The 22,942-nt window shown below is 41.8% G+C and overlaps 1 protein-coding gene across 1 annotated transcript in view; it reads right to left on the bottom strand.

Annotated features, from left to right (window-relative positions):
* Positions 1 to 863: 863 nt before the first annotated feature.
* LOC126235537 (inositol-trisphosphate 3-kinase A-like) overlaps positions 864 to 22,942 on the bottom strand; it is a 192,189-nt gene continuing 170,110 nt past the window's right edge. Inside the window, exons 4-5 of the mRNA XM_049944256.1 lie at positions 9,307 to 9,394; positions 864 to 894 (exon numbers count right to left, since the gene is read on the bottom strand). Coding sequence (XP_049800213.1) covers positions 864 to 894; positions 9,307 to 9,394 — 119 coding nt within the window. The remainder of the gene's footprint in view (positions 895 to 9,306; positions 9,395 to 22,942) is intronic.

Raw genomic sequence — 22,942 nt, 5'->3', positions numbered from 1 at the left:
CGACTCTCATCGCTGAAGACGACACGTCTCCATTCGTCCCTCCATTCACGCCTGTCGCGACACCACTGGAGGCGGGCTGCACGATGTTGGGGCGTGAGCGGAAGACGGCCTAACGGTGTGCGGGACCGTAGCCCAGCTTCATGGAGACGGTTGAGAATGGTCCTCGCCGATACCCCAGGAGCAACAGTGTCCCTAATTTGCTGGGAAGTGGCGGTGCGGTCCCCTACGGCACTGCGTAGGATCCTACGGTCTTGGCGTGCATCCGTGCGTCGCTGCGGTCCGGTCCCAGGTCGACGGGCACATGCACCTTCCGCCGACCACTGGCGACAACATCGATGTACTGTGGAGACCTCACGCCCCACGTGTTGAGCAATTCGGCGGTACGTCCACCCGGCCTCCCGCATGCCCACTATACGCCCTCGCTCAAAGTCCGTCAACTGCACATACGGTTCACGTCCACGCTGTCGCGGCATGCTACCAGTGTTAAAGACTGCGATGGAGCTCCGTATGCCACGGCAAACTGGCTGACACTGACGGCGGCGGTGCACAAATGCTGCGCAGCTAGCGCCATTCGACGGCCAACACTGCGGTTCCTGGTGTGTTCGCTGTGCCGAGCGTGTGATCATTGCTTGTACAGCCCTCTCGCAGTGTCCGGAGCAAGTATGGTGGGTCTGACACACCGGTGTCAATGTGTTCTTTTTTCCATTTCCAGGAGTGTAATATGAACTAATACGAACTTATTTCCAGGCATAGCTCAGCTTATTGTGCTTGTCATTCATGCGGAAAAATTAATCTCATTAATTCAATACATTTTAAAAAGCATCGCATTTCAACAGTTTATTATCATCTATTCCATTATTTTATTATACTATAAACTGACGACTGAATTTTATTCTGAAAAAGAAGACAGAGTATGTTTATAAGAAGTTATTCTAAATCATTGTACGGATTTCGTAACTTTTTCATAGGTAATGGAAAACGCTTATTATTGTTAGAGCCATTGATAACTAAACCGTCGGTGTTTTGTTCTGAAGCGATTGTAGTGCTTTCAGTTAACATTAGATGGTCGTTGTAGTTTTTACAAACTTGCAGCCAGCCGTAAAGGGAAAGCGTGTTATACTCTTCAATATCTTACACAACAGTCCGTTGCCATAGTATAGAACCAGTTTCGAATCAAATACAGAAATGAACCTCCCTCCGACAACTATATCCGTAAATGGAGCACTAAGCCGGTGTTCAAATTTTGTTTATGTAAGGGCAAAGCAGTGCTGTCTACACGTTGTGCTGCCTACAGTATTTTTATGCTTTATGCTTTCCTCCTCGCCTTCCTCTGCTTAAGAAATTTCGAAATGTTCGTTGTTAGAGTGTTCTCCCGCGCTATCAATCATAGGCGATAACACCATGGGTCCATTGGTTTTGTTGCGCTCGTTTTGCGATATTTCTTGGTAGCTCTGATTTTCGGTTCACCTGTGCTTTGAACTTGGGAGAAATATGAACAGCAGAGTGCTTCATTTGACAGTCACAGCGACATTTCAGTACTGAAATCTTGTGGCTTCTAAGTTTATGTTTACCCACCTATATGTTTTCTGTTTGTATACTCCTATAGCAACGTTTATTATGTGTATGTGCTACGTTTCTTTGTACCCTTTCATTCTCCTTCTCTCGGCTGTTTGAGAGAGTCAGTAAGAGTCCGTACGTGATGTTTCAAAGTCCTTTGACGAATGGGCCCCGGTTCTTTGGATGTTACTGGCTTTTTAGCCAACCTTTGTATAGAGTTTTGGTAGAACTATGCTGAGCCAAAGAGACATTAGTGGTCACTGGTCAACAGCTATTGTGTAGTTTGGCACCGGTAGTTTCACTTCTTGTCTCTTTTATTATTTGTTTGATTTTATTCGCGTAACAACTCATATATTAAATGAAATATGTTACTACGAAAAGAGACCCGAAATACCTTTTAGTGATGCTGTGCTATGCCTTTCTTTAGATCATTAATTTTCAACAAAACAAAATGTATTATGTTCCAGTTGTTCTGTATATGGCTTTCTATTAAAGCAGTTATAGTACGCAATGATTGTTCAACATCATAATTCTGCAGTGGATTTTTGTTAATAGTAAAACAACAATAAGTACCATGGATAACACGAGAACATGAGACTATTATCGGAGAAAAATGATGTTTTTACTATAAGGTTGCCAGACCAGAACTACGCACAGCAAGATTTCTTTTATATGATGAAAATTAAATTATCTTTTTGCACTATTATTAATATATTATCAGCAGCCCGCGTCAACCTGTAAAACACATCATAAAATCTGCTGCTCTGCTCTTCAACTTCGAAAGCTGAAAGAAATAATTTTTTACTTCACTATTACCTGACCGCCTCTTTGCGGTATGATAGATTTCATTTACTGCAATTTAAATGAACCGCGGCAGCGGCTGCCTCGTTCGTAGCGCCGCTCTGCACCACGAATAATATTTAAACAACTGAAAATGTCTTAAAGGGATGGGATAAAACACCAGGCAAGCTTGACAGAAATTATAATGCAAGGTTTCACTAAATAACTCTATTCAAAACATTTAAATATCTGAATTATTACACACCTTTTTAACATCTCGCTTAATGGCGTCCCTCTTACAAACTTGACAAAAGAATGCTACGCTAGCATACAATATCACGTCACATGCTATCCTTCTCACGTAACTCCAAGAAGAAGACAGCGAAATTAATGTTCGTTCTGTATTATTTATACTAGTCACATATTCTCATCTTTGTTTGATATTTATCGTCTGTGGCGGTTTCAGTACTCGCCGACACAGATATTATCTCAAATAAATAATAAAAAAGTACATAATTTTATACAATAACTAAATATGATACACAATGTTTTCTCTTTATTGCATAATATGTCTTTTGCTAAGAGACGTTACAGTAGCTGTCGCTGAACTTTTCCGGTGGTACCTGTGGATGTCTGTAAGGTTGCGTGTAACTTCACTGTACACTAGAGTTCCGGTAAGTGAAGATGTTCTTTCAGTCATCTCTAGTAGCGTAAACGGAGAAATTGGAATGTGTAACAATTTTCATAGTTCGAGGTTCTACCCAGTTTATTTCAGGTTCAAGCACATGCCGGATAATTCATTTCAGTTAGGGAGTAGTATTATTTTTATTAGTGTTCTGTTTCTTTAACATGAACTTCTGTGCTGCCGCAGCTTAGGTATAGGAGAGTGTTATAGCGAAGCTACGTCTAAATTCAGTTACAAGATTTTAAACATGGCTGCAACTTCACAGCCGAAGTACTGGTGCTAAACTGTTCGCATTGACCATGTGCCCATAGTCATGTTGTACAAATGGAGAAGATGTCTTAATTATTGACGTCGCCTTTGGCACTATTGTTTTATTAATCTCCATTGCATGATGTAATTTCAGATTTTTTACTTCTGATGAAGGTATATTTATATATACCGAAACCTTAGTAAAGAATTTCCATCCTTTATCGTGAAAAATAAATTCAGTTACTTTGTGTGCCTTATGACTGAATGCGTCATGTGTTTTGTACACGTTCATGTTAGAATTCTTCTTTTGTCGTTCGATTTCATTCAATTTCCGCTAGCTCCGTGTTTATTGCAGCGTGCCGCATTATGTGACGGCACGCAAGTTTCTTCGTATGGTGTTACTGACCACACAGCTCTGGTAATCAATTTTAATTTGCTGTAGGCTTTTAGTAATCTTTCGTGTGAGTTTGATTGCACTCGAGAAAAAGATTAAATGAAGTGTTTTGCATTCTATTTCTCGTCTGATTCAGACCACGTGTGTTATTGACCCGTGTAGAGCTTTCAGACCAATTCAATTATCCACTGTTTTGCTCTGACTACTAAATTCAACTTCTTGGCAAATATACCTCATTCTTGTGGTACCTAAGAGAGATGAGTGGTTTTACGTGCGTTTAATGATGTAGAACCTTGTTATTGCAGAATAGTATATTTGTTGGTGTACTTAAGTTTAGTCACGGATTGCGCGGCCTCTCCCGCCGGAGGTTCGAGTCCCCCCTCGGGCATGGGTGTGTGTGTGTTGTTCTTAGCATAAGTTAGTTTAAGTAGTGTGTAAGTCTAGGGACCGATGACCTCAGCAGTTTGGTCCGTTAGGAAATCACAGTGAAGTTTCGTGGTGCAATATAGGTTCTGTATCGTGTGCCAATTTGTCTTATTTCAGACGTTTCCGTATTTACTGAAGTTTTGATCTCGGGACTTCCTATGTAAATTACCAATTTTGTGGTTGACCGTTAAAACTAGTTACCGCCTGGTCCACAACGTGTGAGTCTGGTGTATGGAAATATAAATTCTGTTCTTCTCTCTGTGTGGATAGTTAGCACGAATGTGGCATAGGTGTGGTTGGATAAATCCTTTCCTACACCTACCCTACATATTTTCGTGTCAGGGTATAAATTCATTAAGTATTGGGTAATAACTGTCACGTACCAAAATCCCCATCCGATATCGATTTTTAATTGACATCTTTTTTATTCTGTGATAATCTAAGCAGATAATAAATGCTCTGTTAATTCTTAATTGGGATCCTGACATTAGTCCATGCAATTCAACCCAACTTTCCAGCCAGTGATTCGCCAAAGCTACCCAGCGTTACTCCTTGCGCAGATTTCACAGGTTAACCATTTTGTTTTCAAACATCATTGCTGATTTCACAGTGGGAAGTAATTTCATATTGATATGAAGAACGAAGTTGCAGATAACAGGCAAAAAAATCAGTATTATCGAGCTGTGTTCGCCATCTGCTTATCAGCTCCCTCAAAAGAAACTGCTTGAATTTTAATAAATTATTGTATGTAATTAGACACAAGAATCTATACAGTGCTTTTGATTAAATGGTAATAAGAAACACAATTTTGCAACATTTAATTTCGGATTTTAACTGAAGTAAATAGTTACCAACCTTCTAGTTAGTTTAATTGAAACTTACTCACAGGAAACGAACAGCAAATTGTCTTTCGTCTTGACCACTGAGAAGGATACTTTAAGTATACACTGAGTAGGAGTCATTGAAAATAATCGAAAGCACTTTCTCTGTAATCAGTCCTACTTTTGATGCGATTAGCTGTAATTTGCTGTTTCGCTTGTCGAAAATAACATTCAGTTACAACACGTTCCTTTTGTGTTACATTTGTTCTAAGCCGTTTCTGCTCCAGTTGTATTACTCTCGTCATTGGCGATGGTGCATTTCTACAAGCTGCATCTCGAAGAACCACTACATTTACTCTGTCGACATCCAGAGCAATGCATACTATTAATAATAGACCGAATACACTGAGCAGGATTGGGATATGGTTGAGGCCACGTGTCTACGAGCTGTAGCCCCTTTTCAGTAATAGAATCGTGGATATGTTGAAGACTGGAATATCTGTAACAATCCTACAGTAAACGATTTAGGTAATATGCAGTTGGATTGCGGTCAACATTTTACCCAGCACATTATGTAAGCTCATAAAAATTATAATTTTAGTAAATTCCTTTAAAAATATGAAATTGATTCTAATGGAGGCCATAAAGATATATATATATATATATATATATATATATATATATATATATATATATATATATATATATATATATATATATATAAAAGCTTGTTAACGTGAATTATCAAAGTAACAATGCTACTCCCATGTCTAAATTAGTTAGAAAATCTTCTCTAACACTGGTACTAAAGACAGGAAACATTATAGTGGCGCCATGTTAGGGTATTAATTTTACATTGTAGTAGAAAACGTTTTTTCTATTTTGCTAATAATGCTAAGCAGGCAGCACAGTGACAGTTGACAGAAACTGGGTTGCAGAATGAGGGCAATATTGTTTAAGTTACAGGGTGACTGCTGTTAACCCAGATAAGCGTATATACAGGTATTAGGACAGCCTTACATCTCTCATCCAGTATCAAATAGCTCTTAATGGGTCCAAGTAATTCTGACTGCTTCAGACTAGTTCCGATAGTACAGACCAGTCACGTAGACATTTTACACAAAAACTGTAGATGAATGCCCCTTCCACTAGCCCCCGATACCCGTTTAGCCGCTTTCTGTGTGCAGTGGACTCCTGACCTATTAAGCGGAGCCTGGAAACCCACCACCCAATGGCGTAAGTCAAGGGATCTGCAGCCTACACGATCATAGAACCGCCTGAGCCTCTGATTCAGACCCCCACTCGGCTCTGCATCAAAGGACCACAGTCGGTTCTATCGACGATGCTGCAGATGGCGAGCTCCGCCTTAATCTCGCAACCAAGACTGGCAGTCCTTACCATTTCCGCTAGCCGCCCAAAACCAGAGACAATGTCCTAAGATCTAAAGCGACAATACGATATGAACCACCGCCTGTATTTGGCTGCACGCTGTACTCTTCATGGAATCCGGAAGCACCCTTTCCACATCCGGAACGACTGCCCACGGTATGCAAACGGAGTGCACACTGGCTTCCTTCCCCTCCTAGGCAGCCATGTTCCTAAGGGACCCCCCTACGCGTCTAACAATGGAGATCCCAGCTGCCAGCAAACCCACCATCTGTGAAAGCCCAGACCTTGTGGGCCGAGAAGCACCCTCTGGAACAGGGTAGACGTTTGCATCTGGCTTTGAGACTTCGCCAGCCATAGATAACGCCCGAAATCTGTCGGCAAACGAACCCAGGGAGGCCCTATGATCGACCTCTCCGAATGTCTTTCGTTGCCTCCCACACTTTGGAATGATCTCCCACTCCACCACGAGTGAGGGGTCAACCTCAGTGCGGGGCGGCCACGTCAGTGGACCGATCAGGGAATACGTGGGACGTGCTCAACGTCCCTCGCATCTTCGCGTCCAGGCCCCCATAGTGATACCCCTTGGCAGCAGCCTCAAACTGTGTGAAGGAAGCCAACACAGCCTGGAGCTGTGAGCGAAGGGTCACCAACTCAGCTTGCATCGGTACATAGAAATCACAGTTTCGTATTTTTTGTAGTTATGGTACTTGACGTTCACAACTCAATTATCCGTCCCCCAAAGCGCAAGATTCAACTCTAAAAAATCCTGGAGAAAATTGTCTTAAAGATTTTCTGAGCTGATTCAATAGCCTAAAGAAGATTTATTATTTGACAGGCAGTGTTGCTCTGTGGTAGGAAGCTCACCTGCTATGTGGAGGACAAGGATTTGAAAGCCAACCATTGTAAACTTTTAAACAAAGGTACATATGAATCTTAAAATACACCAAGATGTAAAAAAAGTCGGTAGCGTTAGAGACTGGTAATCGCTTATTCGATTATTATTTCGAACATATTTTTTTTCGTTCGGTTCAGAAACCTAGGTTATTTAAATACAAAATTCATCAAATATGTGGTAGTTAACTCATATCTGCAATTTTTCAGAGAACATACATCTTATTTCTAAATGCAGGTCGCACACGATCCTTTATGAACGATTATTAATAAACATTATTTAAATTAAAAATCTTTGGGTACTAAATTATTTTTATCTCTGAGTATTTTACTCTTCATGGAAATACAAGTAAAGATACGAATTCATTAAAAAATTTGCGGCAGCAGAAAATCTAACGTCGGCCACCCATCTGATTTGCGCACATTCTACCACAGACCGACACTGCCTAAAGAAGAGTCTGTCTAACTCCAAGGTATTAAAGTCGCTCCGAAAATTTCAAACCCGATTTTCTCGAGAATGTTTGAGACTTGCATCGAACTGCTCTGTACAACTTAACATACCATAAATACACTGTCGGAAACGAAACCACAACATCGAAAAGAAGAGGATGCCAATTAGGTTTGCTGTAAGTACACTCTGGAGCGGTTGCGAGGTTTAGTTACCTTTGGGATTGGACGTGGCGAGTTGATGTCAGTCGATAATGCCTTTAAGGCGACAAAGATACCATTATCAGCATCTCACTGAGTTTGGACGAGGTCTTGGAATAAGGCTACGAGAAACTGAATGTTCCTTTTGCGATACTGCAGAAAAACTTGGGAGGAATGAAGCCATTGTAGATGATGGCCGGCGTCAGTGGTCACGAGAATGAATGTCCGCAATAACACCAGTCTCCAGACGGCTATGTGGTGCTACCGAGAGGGAAGACAATAATGCTCGAAATACGGCTCTGGCGCATTGTACTGCGTCTGCAGTTGGCACCACACTGAAACGAAGAACTGCTGCAAATCGGTTACTTCAAAGGCAGCTCAGAGCCACACGCCCTGTAGCGTACATTCCACTGACCCCAAAACACCACCATATGGGACTTCAGTGATGTCAAGCCAAAGTCCATTGGAGGGCAGGGTGGAAGTCTGTTGTGTTTGTTGATGAAAGCTGGTTCTGCCTCGGGGCCAAGTGTGTTGGTTTTGGAGGAGGGCAGTGGAGGGCCTGTAACCAGTCTATCTGCATGACAGACACACTAGACATCCACCTGAATTATGGCCTGGGGCGCAATTTCGTATGACAGCAGGATCACTCTCGCAACCCAAACATGGTTCAAATGACTCTGAGCACTATGAGATTTAACATCTGAGGTCATCAGTCCCCTAGACCTAGAACTACTTAAACCTAACTAACCTAAGGACATAACACACATCCATGCCTGAGGTAGGATTCGAACCTGCGACTGTAGCAGCAGCTTGGTTCCGGACTGAAGTGCCTAGAACCGTTGTGACCCAGACTGCAAATTTGTAGCCTACGTCAGTCTCGTAACTCGACCTGTTGTGCTGCTATTCATGAACAAAAGCATTCCCTAAATTGCTTTTCTCTGCATGAATTATCTATGGTGTTGCGATGTTTTTCCGTCAGTGTATTTTAAAAAAGCCGATTGCTGTGTTGTCTCCTCGTGAGAGGGCTGGCTATGACGTCAGCATACTTCACATGATCCCTACTGTTTATTGTAGTAACTGTGTGTTTGAGCACGGTCGTAAAAAGCAAAGCAGATCCTCGGAAGCCAGAGGTAACGCTCCAATGCTGTGGCAAAAACTAACACTCGATATTTATTTTCACAATCAGTCGATGACAACGAACAATAAAAGTGAAGGTCAAGTAACTCCGTGTATCAGCAGACTGTCCTTAGGCGCGCACACACGCAGCGCGGCGAGCGGTCAGCCGGAGGAGGCGGTGCTCTTGAAGATGCAGCCCATGAGGCGGCGCCACCAGGCCTCGCGCCGCGGCCCCGAGCACACGGCGCCGCTGCTGCTGTCCCTGGTGCCGCCACCGCCGCCGCCGCAGCCGCCGCTGCTGGTGGCGCCTCCGCTGCCCCCCGCGCCGCCGCCCCCGCTCCCGCCCCCGCGCAGCCGCAGGTAGTGTCGCAGTTCGCGCTGCAGCAGGTAGTACTCCACCGGGTCGTACTGCCTGGCCGACAGCAGAAGCCGCTGCGTCTGTGGACAGCATTTCAGCTCAAGGTTTTTCATCACTGTGGTGGACTGTCCTGAACCAGCGGCTGTGAACGAATAAAAATGCGAATTAATGGACGTGAGTAGGAAAAGGAAACCAGTAATGTTCGAATACACCATTAGTAGTGTCCATCTTGACACAGTCACGTCTTTTAAATATCTGGGCGTAACCTTGCAAAGTGATACGAAATGGAACGAGCAGGATTGTAACTTCCTGGCATATTAAAACTACGTGCCGGACCGAGACTCGAACTCTGCACCTATGCCTATGCGGGCAAGTGCTTTACCACCTGAGCTATCCAAGCACGACTCACGACTCGTCCTCACAGCTTCAATTCCGCCAGTACCTGTCTCCTGCATTCCAAACTTAACAGAAGCTCCCCTGCGAACCTTGCAGAACTAGCACTCCTAGAAGTAAGGATATGGCGCAGACATGGGTTAGCCACAGCGTGGGGGATGTTTCCAGAGTGAAATTTTCACTCTGCAGCGGAGTGTGCGCTGATATGAAACTTCCTGGCAGATTAAAACTCTGTGCCGGAACGAGACTCGAACTCGGGTCCCTCAGGTGAGGGTTGTGTTAGCGAAGGCGAATGGTCGGATTCGGTTTATTGGGAGAACTTGGGGAATTGTGGCTCATCAGTAAAGGATACCGCATATAGGACGCTACTGCTGCCTACGCCGCGCAGAATTAGCCAAGTGGTCTGAGGCGCTGCAATCATGGACCGTGTGGCTGATCACGGCGGAGGTTCGAGTCCTCCCTCGGGCATGGGTGAGTGTGTTTGTCCTTAGGATAATTTAGGTTAAGTAGTGTGTAAGCTTAGCGACTGATGACGTTAGCAGTTAAGTCCCATAAGATTTCACACACATTTGAACATCTGAACTGCTACCTATTCTTGAGTACCAGTCGAGTGTTTGGGGTCTGTACCACGTCGGATTAAAGAAAGACATCGGAGTAGTTCGGAGGCAGGCTGCTAGATTTGTTACCGATAGGTTTGAATAACCCGCAAGTGTTACGGAGGTGCATCAGGAACTGAAATGAGAAAAAAAAAAGTTCAAATGTGTGTAAAATCTTATGGGACGTAACTGCTAATGTCATCAGTCCCTAAGCTTACACCCTACTTAACCTAAATTATCCTAAGGACAAACACACACACTCATGCCCGAGGGAGGACTCGAACCTCCGCCGGGACCAGCCGCACATTCCATGACTGCAGCGCCTCAGACCGCTCGGCTAATCCCGCGTGGCTGAAATGAGAGTCCCTGGAGGAAGTGGGATATTCTTTTCGACGAATGCTACTGAGATAATTTAGAGATCCGGCATTTGAAACTGACTGCAGAAAGATTCTACTGACGCCAATGTACAATCCGCTTGGGGACCACGAATGTAAGATACGAGGAATTATGACTGATACAGAGATATACACACAGTGGTTTCCCATCGCTCTATTTGCCACGGAACAGGGAAGGACCTGTCTAGTGGTCGTATGGGGTACCCTCCGCCACCCACCGTGCGCTGGCATGCGGAATACGTACGTCACACGTAGAAGTAGATGTACGATCTTCATTTTGCCAGGTGGTATCAAAAACATGGCCATATCGATGATTTGGAGAGATAGCCCCTACCAGTGATGTAGATACGAAGAAGGCTCACAATCTAATAAAGAGAAAGCCAAGATAAAAAGACTTAACGAATTGAGCGGAAGAACTACGAGAGTTCTCTTACTCTTCCTATTCCTATCTTCCGCCTACAATTAGTCTTTCCCACGGTTCAGAGAGAAACTCAAGTAACTGTCACGGTGTCATTTCTATAGCGTCAATTCGTCCATGTAGTACCAAAAAGAAACGACTACTACGGAACAGATGTCCATCGCTAACGTGGTTTATGTGGCAACAGTGCGCTCGGTTCAGACAGCTGGCACCTACACATCTTTCTCCTGTTCAGGAATGAAGCTCATGCTCTAGGCAGGGTTCAATATTGAGTTTCTGAAATTCCACACAGAAGACAGTTAAAAAAATCCAAAATGATAAAATTTCTGCAGCTTTTCCTCAAAATCTTAAACTTAACTATTACTTTAAACTGTTATGTTTTATCAGTTATGGCATCTTGAAGAAATGGAATTATGTGTTCGGGGCCTAAAAATTATCGGAAATATAAAAAAGGACATAAAAAAAATTTTTTCTGCTATAGCGACGCCACATTTACTTTCTGCGCGTATGTTTCATTATTTTGTTGATTAAGCGTTATCTCACTTCAAAACTCGACATCTCTAACCACTACGCTACTGCGAACACACAAAATATATTTATATGTTTTTACTTACAACTGCTGGGGATTCTTAACCTTACATTTAATTATATCAAATCATACCAATACCGATCCTTTTCAAGAGATCCTCAATATTTGAAACAGCATATATTCATAGGACATGAGTTATAATACAAAACGTATCACATTTAAGCTCCAATTAAAACGACGAAATCGAATATGGGGTCTCCACAGAACTTGATTACGACCATGAAATGTGATAGCATCCCAAACAGTTGAAACTGGGCATGTACACGTAGTGCTGACGTCACGGAGGGTATCGCCGAGGTGAGCCTAACGTCTTCCGCAAAAGGAAAGGCATAGCGATTGATCTGAAAAGAGACTGACATCTAGTAAAATAAATATGTGTCGTTCTGACTAAAATATCCGAGATAGCATTAGTAGTAAGGCTAGGCTGATGAAATACTTCCACAGATTCCTTGGTACCGAAATTCACCCCCCCCCCCCCCCAAAAAAAAAATCCCCACGGTTTCTGTTTCCCGAAGAAATCCTCCAAAAAAGTATTTTCTCCAACGCTGCAAAAAAGAAAAGAAAAGCAATCAGAAGTCGCAGGCTCTACGTCCTGCGGCATTGTAGGGTCTCAAAAGTTGGCGAATGACTTCGGAAGACAAAAGCAACGTAGGCCGGGAAAACATGCAATTTTCTAGCAACTACTTTCCCTGCTCCAAAGTTTCGGTTAGTACGATCTATATGAAAAAGAATTCAAGAACAAGCCTTCTTTGGAAGAGAACTAATATTACGATAATTGCTACTTTTTGTGTCTATAAGTGGTAAACTCTGTTCATCTAATGATCTTCAATGAGAGAGGGATCTGACCTGGTTTTGTGAGTAATCATTAAGTGATTGCTAATGCATTCAACGTATGGTGCTTCCCTTTTAGATACTTGACGATGGTCTAAGATCGAAATTATATTGTCATAAACCAAGAAATGGAAAAAGTGGGAGGTGTAGGCGGCACAATGAAGCTTAAATTGTTCATGTAAGTGAAAAGCTTGTGTAAATAAACGTACAGTCTGCTATAGGTCTCTTGTCTATAGAGAATGACACAGTTGCTAAACTTGACTTCTATGGGATAAATAATAAGCTAGCTTCACTGAAAGCAAGGAAATGGAATGTAGGACCTCAGTGGCTGGATGCAGGTATTATCCTACTTTTAATTATACCCATTCTTATTTAATTTTGATTAATAATTTAACCACTGTTAAGAATTTGTGAGTAGTAAATAAATATCTGTTATTTATTCCATATTATACGAAAACCAGTGTACCATGATTAACAGAAACATAAAGGCTTTGTTTTAGTTTTAATTTCTTTAAACAGTTTATACAATTTGTAGAAGGGGTCGTTCAACAAATGAATAACATATGTATAAAGGGGCTTAAGTCAACCATCACACATCTGTGGGAGATTGAGGAAAACTGTTTAATTTATTTAATGACTTTACGGTCAGAATTATTCTGCCTGTTACACACTGAGTTGACAAGTTATAGGATAGCGATATGCACATATACAGGTGGCAAGGGTATCACTTGCACAAGGTATAAAAGGGCAGTGCAGTGGCTGATCTGTCATTTGCACTCAGGTGATTCATGTGAAAAGGTTTCCGACGAGGCTATGGTCGCAAGACGGGAATTAATGGACGTAACGGCTAATGGACGTAACGGCTAATGTTAATTGGTGCTCGACATATGGGGCATTCCACTTCGGAAATCGTTAGGGAACTCAGTTGACCGATATCAACAGAGTCAAGAGTGTGCCGAGAATACCAAATTTCATACATTATCTGTCACCACAGAAAACGTAGTGTCCGACGGCCTTCACTTAACGACGGAGAGCATCGGCACTTATGTAGAGGGTTGTCAATGCTAACAGACAAGCAGCACTGCGTGAAATAACAGCAGAATCGGCGTGGGACGTGCAACTAACGTATCCGTTAGGACAGTGCGGCGAAATGTGGCGTTAATGCGTTATAAGAGGAGGCGACTGACGCGGATATCTTTACTGACACCATGATATCGCCTGCAGTGCCTCTCCTCGGCTCGTGATCACGTTGATTGTGTGGTATCAACGTTCGATACCACACTAGTTAGGGGTTGCAGTTATCGACCGCCGCCCGTACTAGTATCACTGGACCCGCCAGTCGAGACTAGCGCCGCTAACGCCGCTCCGCGGCTTTACAACAAGTCTCTAGCGTGCGCTTGGCCACTCTTGCTCGGGACGTCAAGCAGAAACGTAGTATAGCCTTCAGCTGATAGATAGCAACCTCTAACAAGGCGCCTAGTTAATGTATGGCCTATGTGATGCCTCTATAGCTCTATTCCTCCTGACTACGAAGACTCCTGTACCAGCAGTTAAGTACAATATATATTATTTTTTACCAACGACTTCTACTTATTTTAGTCGTTGTAGACCCAGACCTTGCAGCCAGCTCCTTATAGACTTCACTGACAAACTTGCTGTATATGCAAAGAAGATATTTGGATGTTTCTATTTAGTATTGGCCACCAGTCATTCACATTGGTGACGATTCGTTCGTCGTCATCATAACAGATTTGACGCTACACGATTGGAAAACTGTGGACAGGTCAGCTGAACCCAGATTTCGAGTGTGGCACAGGCCTCACGAAACCAAGGGCCAAGGTGTCAAGAAGGGACTGTGTAAGTTGGTGGTGGCTCCATAATGGTGTAGGCTGTGTGTACATGGATTCGACTGTCTTTTGGTCCAGATGAACCGATTATTGAGTGGAAACGTTTATGTCCAGCTACTTGGAGAAAATTTGCAGCAATTCGTGGACTTAATTTTCTACGATGTTGGGTCATCGGACCACAATTATTCATGATTGGTTTGAAGAACGTTTTGGGCAATTCGAGCGAATGATTTGACCACCCAAGTCACCCGAGATAAACGCCATCGAGCATTTGTAGGACATAGCCTAATCGAGAGGTCAGTTCGGGCACAAAATTCTGCACCGGCAATACTTTCTCAGTTACGGACGGCTATGGCTCATTATTTTTTCTAGGGACTTTCAACGACACGCCACGTCGAGTTACTGCACTAAGCCGGGCAAAAGGAGGTGTGAAGCGAGATTGGGACGTATTCCGTAACTTTTGTCACCTCACTGTATTGTATCATGCAAACGCGAATGTGAGACAGGAGAATGGCTTTTTAATGTTATATTTTGGTACTGTAATACATGATTTAAAGCTAAAACCGTTGAATTAAAAAATTACGTTTAAAAGACACAGAAAATGCACACTCTTTTCTATTCATATTAACACTGATTGCAAGTAACGTAACACGTTCAGTTCTACATAGTAATATATCATTCTTCAACAATAGTCCGTGTCTGACAGCTCAGTCACTCGTCTTGGCTGGAACTCTTTACTGGCCACTACAAGCTTTATTCACAGACAGATAGGTGTTCGTCAGACAGATTAAGTTGGAGTTTTTCCAAGTCCTTGACTGTATTAGACTTAATTGGTACTTTACCGGATGGATACGCTACTTTTTCTGGCGCAGTCAACGTATCAAGGAGGAGGTCTTGACGACAGGTATTACTAATCAGTCCTCTGATCACCATAGAAGCTGTAATACAATCCTTTCCTGTGTTATCAAACCCAGAACCTAAAAAACTGCTGACAGAGAAAGTCACTCTTCCTTGTGTTCCAGTATTCTGAGTGTCTTCAGAAATTCTGTTCTTCCTGTAGCGCAGATGCCACAATGACTTTTAGCCCAGTATTTCGCTAGCAGCAACCTCTCTAACAAGAAATATACTTGCTTTCGAACTTGCAAGATTCACTTCTGTGAAGTCATCGACCTTAACCAAATGTCGTGTTTCCCAAATTTCCTTTTTATAATGCCGAATTCCCAAACGCAGGTTAAAGAACTGTGTCCGCTCACTGTAATTTTATGCTGAAATTTGTTAAATTTCCCTGTTTCTGTTAGGTATGACAGATGTATGCTGAGAATGTGATTCTTACTCTGAACTGAGCGTTTGACTGAGAACAGACGACAATTCGTGTATTCTTGAGGTGTACTCTTGGAAGCACTCGTTGTGTTAGAAATAATAGTTGCACTATAACTTCATGTCCGGTCGTGCAAGAGCATGTATTCCATGTTAGTAAAAGCTCAGAGTGATGCATGCAGGTTTAGTCAACTGTAACGCTCCGTGACAAAGGTCTATCCATTCGCCTCGAAACTGCTCCAGCAAATCAGATCAAATGGCTATATTTTGCATCTTGTGGTCTGTTGTGAGTATTCGCGTATCCCATCTTAACCACACCTTCGAACATCAATGAGTCCAGTCATTGCACACGTACATCCAATGCACACAGATAGTTGCAGAACGATTTGTCCAGTTTTGCTGTGCCGGTCTGCACGGATAATGGCATCCGCGCAATTCGTCACATCAGCAGTAGTGGCTGTAACAGGACACATTGACGCTAAGTATCTACCCATACACCTTTCTTGAATCATTGTCAACGGGGCTGTGAGCTGAAAGTTTGGTTACTTTCTAGTGATGTTATTTTTGTAGTCTTGAGTCCATAGAATGGTTTGATGCAGCTCTCCATGCTACTCTATCCTGTGCAAGCCTCTTCATCTCCATGTAACTACTGCAATCTACATCCTTCTGAATCTGCTTAGTGTATTCATCTCTTCGTCTCTCTCTACGATTTTTACCCCATATGCCTCTCACCAGTACTAGTTCTCCTCTCCCCATCTCTATTCAGTACCTTCACATTAGTTACGATATCTACCCTTCTTATCTTCAGCATCCTTCTGTAGTACCACATTTCAAAAGTTTCTATTCTCTTCATGTCTAAACTGTTTATCGTCCATGTTTCACTTCCATACATGGCTACACTCCATACAAATACTTTGAGAAAAGACTTCCTGACACTTAAATCTATACTCGATATTAACGAATTTCTCCTCTTCAGGAACGCTTTTCTGGCCATCGCCAGGCTACATTTTATATCCTCCCTACTTCGTGCATCATCACATATTTCGCTACCGAAGCAGCACAACTCATCTACTTCAACTGCCTCATTTCCTAATTCCCTCAGCATCACCTGATTTCGACGACTTTCCATTATCCTCGTTTCGCTTTTGCTGATGTTCATCTTATATGGTTCTTTAAAGACAAAGTCCATTCTGAACAACTGTCTTCTAAGTCCTTTGCAGTCCCTGGCAGATTTACAAAGTCGTCAGCAAACCTCAATTTATTAATTTCTTCTCCCAAGAATTTAATGCCTACTCCAAAGTTTTCTTTCTTTTGTTTCCTTTACTGCTTGCTCAATATACAGATTGAATCATATTGTGTATAGGATACAACCTTGTCTCACTTATTTTGAACCCTTCCGTTTCGTGCCAATCGACTCATATAACTGCCGCCTGGTGTCTGTACAAATTGTAAATAGCCTTTTGCTCTCTGTACTTTACCCCTGCCTCCTTTAGAATTTGAAAGAGAGTATTCCAGTCAACACTGTCAAAAGAAGCTTTCCCTAAGTCTACAAATGCTATAAACGTAGGTTTGCCTTTCTTTAACCTACTTTCTATGAAAAGTCATGGGCTCAGTATCGCCTTGCGTGTTCCTTTACTTCTCCGGAATCCAAACTAATCCTCCCCGAGGTCCGCTTCTACCAGCTTTCCATTCCCCTCTAAGGGATTCGTGTTAGCATTTTGCAGCTGTGACTTATTAAACTGATAGTTCGGTAATTTTCATACCTGTCAGCACCTGCTTTATCTGGAATTTTCTAGCGTCAAACCAAAGCTGCTATATTATGTAATCTCTTACTCATTCACTGTCATTCGATGAGTTATTCATGACAAGACTGCCTACGAGCATATTGTAAATGAGCGATCTGTTCACTAAATTTTGTAATAATTTATGAGAAATATTAAACACATATTAAATCTCTGAAGAGTAGTTACGTGATTTCGTAGCTAGTGGATGTAGATACGAGCTCCGTTACAACCCTCGCCCCTTTGCACAATGGACACAAGTCCCACGGTACAACTGGTGGTACTGCATAGCTGCACCGCTGCATCAAGATCACTATGAGAAGGCGACCTTCCAGCCGGCCGAAGTGGCCGCGCGGTTCTGGCGCTGCAGTCTGGAACCGCGAGAGCGCTACGGTCGCAGGTTCGAATCCTGCCTCGGGCATGGATGTGTGTGATGTCCTTAGGTTAGTTAGGTCTAACTAGTTCTAAGTTCTAGGGGACTAATGACCTCAGCAGTTGAGTCCCATAGTGCTCAGAGCCATTTGTACCATTTTTTTGCAACCTTCCAGTTGGAATATGGTGACACTAATTGTGAACAGCATCAGGGTGACGGATCACTTCGTGAAGTAGTTACCCTGAGCAACACAAATACGAACCTAAAGGTACTGTATCACTACAACGCTTTGGTGACCATACCTCCACTGTCATGTTTCCTTGAGCTTGTCGCTTTTCGCCGCCTGACATTATTCGTGTCTATATGAACTTGTGAATTAAACTTGCCAGAACCACCTCAGAAACGCACCAGATGAAGAAGCGAAATTGTGCAGACTACTATTTAGGTCAGGCGCAGAAGGCTGGTAAAACGTTTCGAAAACGAGCAAACATCAGTTGATGTAGATGACCATTTACGACAGCCGTCACCTTGCGCTACGACAGAAAATATTCTGAAAGTAAGGGATTTAATTCTGCAAGATCATAGAGGGGACCATCAAAGACCTCCGTTACATCTTGGAAATAAGTTACGACGCATGTAACGTATTCTGCCAGAAAAGTTGAACCTGAGAAGGATTACTGCGATATTTGTGCTACAATTACTTCAAGACGATTGGTAACAAGTTCGCAGACAATTGAAAAAAACCGTGCCCAGACAATTCCAAATTTCTTTCAAACGCTGTGACTGATGAGGGTGTTTTGGGTAACTAAGCAAAAATCGTATATATGAAAGAGTACTTCGTTTGCTTGACCTTGAAGTCCTTCAGTGTCTTATCGCGTTTGAGGGAGGACATGAACAGAATATGTCCACAGACGTGACATAAGAACGACTAGCTACTCAGCAACCATGACAGTAATAGACTCCATACAGCCTACATTACACAGACATTTTTGACTATAAACACGAACACAGGTGTTGCCCACGGACGGTACCCACCAGATACGTCACCGTGTGACTTTTTCCTTTGTCCCAAGATGAAACTCAAGCTCAAGGTATGAAGACTGGATTCTGTGGCGGAAATTCTAAGGCAAAAAAAAAAAAAATCTTCCATGATGCATTATTCAAAAGTAACAGTAACTTCGAGATCGGTGTATTCTCTGCGTAGGGGACTAGTTTGAAGGTTGAAACGCGTATGTACTCGGTAGCAGCGATGGCGAGGCATGACAGAATCTCTGACCAGAGAGTTATTTATTGTTGCTAGTCTGCGCTTGACCGCGCGACAGTTCTGTTGTTGTACGTAGCGAGTCGCGAGAGCATGTAGTAGCGCGCGAGAGACAGTCGTAGTTGTGTGTAAGGAGTCGGCGGGCGTCGACATGGTGCTCTGGTCAAGGTTCAGGACGAGGTGTATTTTTTAAATAAGAAAGAAATAACGTGTAAAGGAAATAAATTAAACAAGAAATGGGAATTTCACCTACGGAATAGGCGAAAGAAGATATAAAAACCTTATGAGGAAGAGTAAATGGATCAGAATTAACAAGCATTAACAAGAATATACTATACACATCGTAGAATAGCAGTCTTAACTAATTTTTTCTTTCAGAATACGAAGCGATTAATGCAGGCTGTCAGACAGAACTGCACATCTTAGTTTTAGTGATGAAATATGCTAGAGATAAGGAATAGTTATGTAATGAGTAATGAAGTGACTTTTTTGCAGATGATAATGAATGCTGATGAATAATGATGAAGAATATGCTACTATGAATAATGAAGTTTTTCTTTACAGGTGATGATAATAATGGAGTTATGATAATATGGATAATGAAGTGATGGATAATGAAGTTTTTTTTTTCTTTACAGATGAGGATGATGTTGAAGTTTATGTATTTATGCTATGTAGTTATTTAAGTATGTGTTGTAGTTTGTTTTGATAGTATGTTTTATATCGTATGGTATGATGACTGAAGGTTTTGGAAAGGACAGCTAGAGAACAAATATTTTTATACACATTTCACTACCTGTTAATTCGAAGTTCACTACTTTTCAGCATAAAATACGTTTCTTCTTTCAGCTTAATAATCCATTTTTCTTATATATTTTTGCAGGAGAAATTATTTATGAAATTAATGTGCTATAAGCAGTTGTTCATTAAATCTATGTCATTTATGAATGTGATTACATATACTCTACTTGTTTCATAACGTTGCTACAGCTGACTCATGACGAATGACGTTACACATTTTCATTTACAGGAACAACCCAGAAGCAAATTTTTTTCTTTTTCTCATCTTGCTTTCCCCTATAATTACCCAAAGCAATGCATTGCTAACAAAAAAAATGTATTACCAGTCCCAAATAATGCTACCCGTTTAAGAGAGTTCTGAATAATACTGATCAGCTCTGAATAGTATGTCATTTGAATACATAAATACTATGCGCATAATTTCAGTGAATAATACTTTTATTCTACTGTTCTCTGTAAAATATTCTCTGTAAAACGAATGACTCCTGATGATTTGTAATTAGGCAATCAATTTCAAGTAATTAGGCAATCAATTTCAATGTTATCTGTAAAACGAATGACTTCTGATGATTTGTAATTAGGCAACCAATTTCAATGTAAAACGAATGACTTCTGATGATTTGTAATTAAGCAACGAATTTCAATGTTATCTGTAAAACGAATGATTTCTATGATTTATAATTAGGCAATGAGTGCCAATGTTGTCAGTAAAACGCCAATCAATGAACATTATTCTGTAATACTACATACATGGTACAGAAATGTTCAATAACTGGGCTATGAATGCCGCAAACTACTAATGTAATTTTCAGTGAAGACTAGTATGTGACTTAATGTCCTTCACCTTCTGGCCTAACTACCCTGAATTACTGCAATATCCATTTGTCCTGTCTATCCTCTTGATCATGGAGCACTATATTTGGTTTTTGCACTAATTCTACGTTGGTGTGCCTTGTAAGAGCGTGGTGTTGACACGACATGCTGTCCACCACCGTGAGCGATGGAGACGTTATTATGGTCCCACCGTTTGGTGTACCTGATGTACTGCCAAAATGATAACATGGAATATTACTACGAAATTTCAGTGTCTTGGCTACGCTGATAAACAATTCTGGGAAAAGAACTTCAGATTGTCTCACTTGGTGTTGTACTTCTGTGGAAAGATATGGACTTTCAGTGCAGCTGCGTGCAACCTAAGTGCTACAACCATGACGCAATCCTTCCTATTCCTTTCCTAATTCTTGTAAAATGAAAAAGTCATATACAGTGCGTGTGCATTTCCTTTCATTTGTTAATCAGTTGTCCTGAAATTACTAAAGACTTCTATAGTGCATGTGGACTTTATTACACTCCTTGATTTGTTTGTTTGTTGTAGAAAAACACTAAAGAGTATTACAGTGTGTGCACTTTTGCCATTTGTTAATATGTTTTGTACTTCAGTGAGTGTACACTTCACGTCATTTGTACTCATTACATATACATTTGTGATTTCCTGATATGTTCACTACTTCAGTGCGTGTGCACTTTTGTCGTTTGTCAATATGATTTGTACTCATTAGGTTTATTTGTCGTAAAAATATTAGAGAGTTTTACAGTGCATGTGCACTTTATGTCATTTGTACTCATTACGTATACATTTTGATTTGCTGATATGTTCTGAACTGCAGTGCATGTGCACTTATGTCACTTGTCAACATGGTTTTGTTGTTGTGAAGATGCTAAAGAGTTTTTCAGTGTGTGCACTTACGTCATATGTTCTGTACCCATTGTCATTGTCTGAAATGTTTTGTACTTGGTGCATGTGCACCACATTTAATTCATGTTCTACATCTGAATATTCTGTGAATTGTAAAAGTTAATTAGTTACAAAAAATTTGTTGCTCATGGCAAGTCCAAATGACTCACCATCGCTGCCAAATTTTTGCCCCCCACAGTGGAGGGTTATGAAACGCGTATGTACTCGGTAGCAGCGATGGCGAGGCATGACAGAATCTCTGACCAGAGAGTTATTTATCGTTGCTAGTCTGCGCTTGACCGCGCGACAGTTCTGTTGTACGTAGCGAGTCGCGAGAGCATGTAGTAGCGCGCGAGAGACAGTCGCAGTTGTGTGTGAGGAGTCGGCGGGCGTCGACATGGGGCTCTGGTCAAGGTTCAGGACGAGGTGTATTTTTAAATAAGGTAATGAAGCAGCATTGCGCTCATCTGATAATGTAATGTATCTTAACAGTAATTAATTTGTTCAAGAATCGCCCCAATAATAATTTTGTTCTGAAAGCAATTTTTTAAGAAAATAATCATTACAATTGAAACAATACTTCCTATGCTCTTCCTGCCAGAATCAATTTATCAGATTTGCACAGGGCCTAAGGTCAGCGCAGATGACCTTATAAAATTTATCAGGTTGATCATATCGTTAATTTTGTGGGGACTTAGCATTTTTGCACATTTTTGTTATCATTGAGTTTTGTTACTGTGGGAAGATGACATTTGGCTCCTATTTGCATTTTCATTCAATTCATATTTTTCAAAAATTCTCCGGGGAGGTTACAAGGTGACATAGGTAACACATAATAATTAATACAGGGTGGTCAGAAATAGTCTGAGAAGCTTGTAAGGGAGGGCAGAGAAATAGCTATTGAGAAAAAAATTGGTAAGTTGCGCCGTTTTCGTTTTATTTACGTTGAAGTTAGCTGTTCACCTGTTGCTTGCGCAGATTCAAGTCTGTGTAATGTGGGCTGTATGCAGTCTTTTATTGTCATGGTTCCTGACTAGCTAGTCGTTTCCCAAAACCGAACATGAGATACAAAAACTGGATGTGGGATGATAGTAAGGAACGAATGCGAGCCAAAATCTGAGCAGTCCCGTGCGATGTCATCTACGCTGTGAGGACAACTGACATTAATTGTGTATAGCGGGCCGCTTGAATTTTCGCGCGAAACGCCCTGATTGGCAAACATGAATCCTACGTAACTAGGATACGGCGTAACGTGTGGAGTTGTTTTCATAATAGTTGTTTCTCAACACAA

This window comes from Schistocerca nitens, chromosome 2 (genome assembly GCF_023898315.1).
Source record: "Schistocerca nitens isolate TAMUIC-IGC-003100 chromosome 2, iqSchNite1.1, whole genome shotgun sequence".
Lineage (NCBI taxonomy): Eukaryota > Metazoa > Arthropoda > Insecta > Orthoptera > Acrididae > Schistocerca > Schistocerca nitens.
The sequence above is the reverse complement of the archived record's forward strand: the minus strand, read 5'-3'. Positions and strand labels throughout refer to the sequence as shown.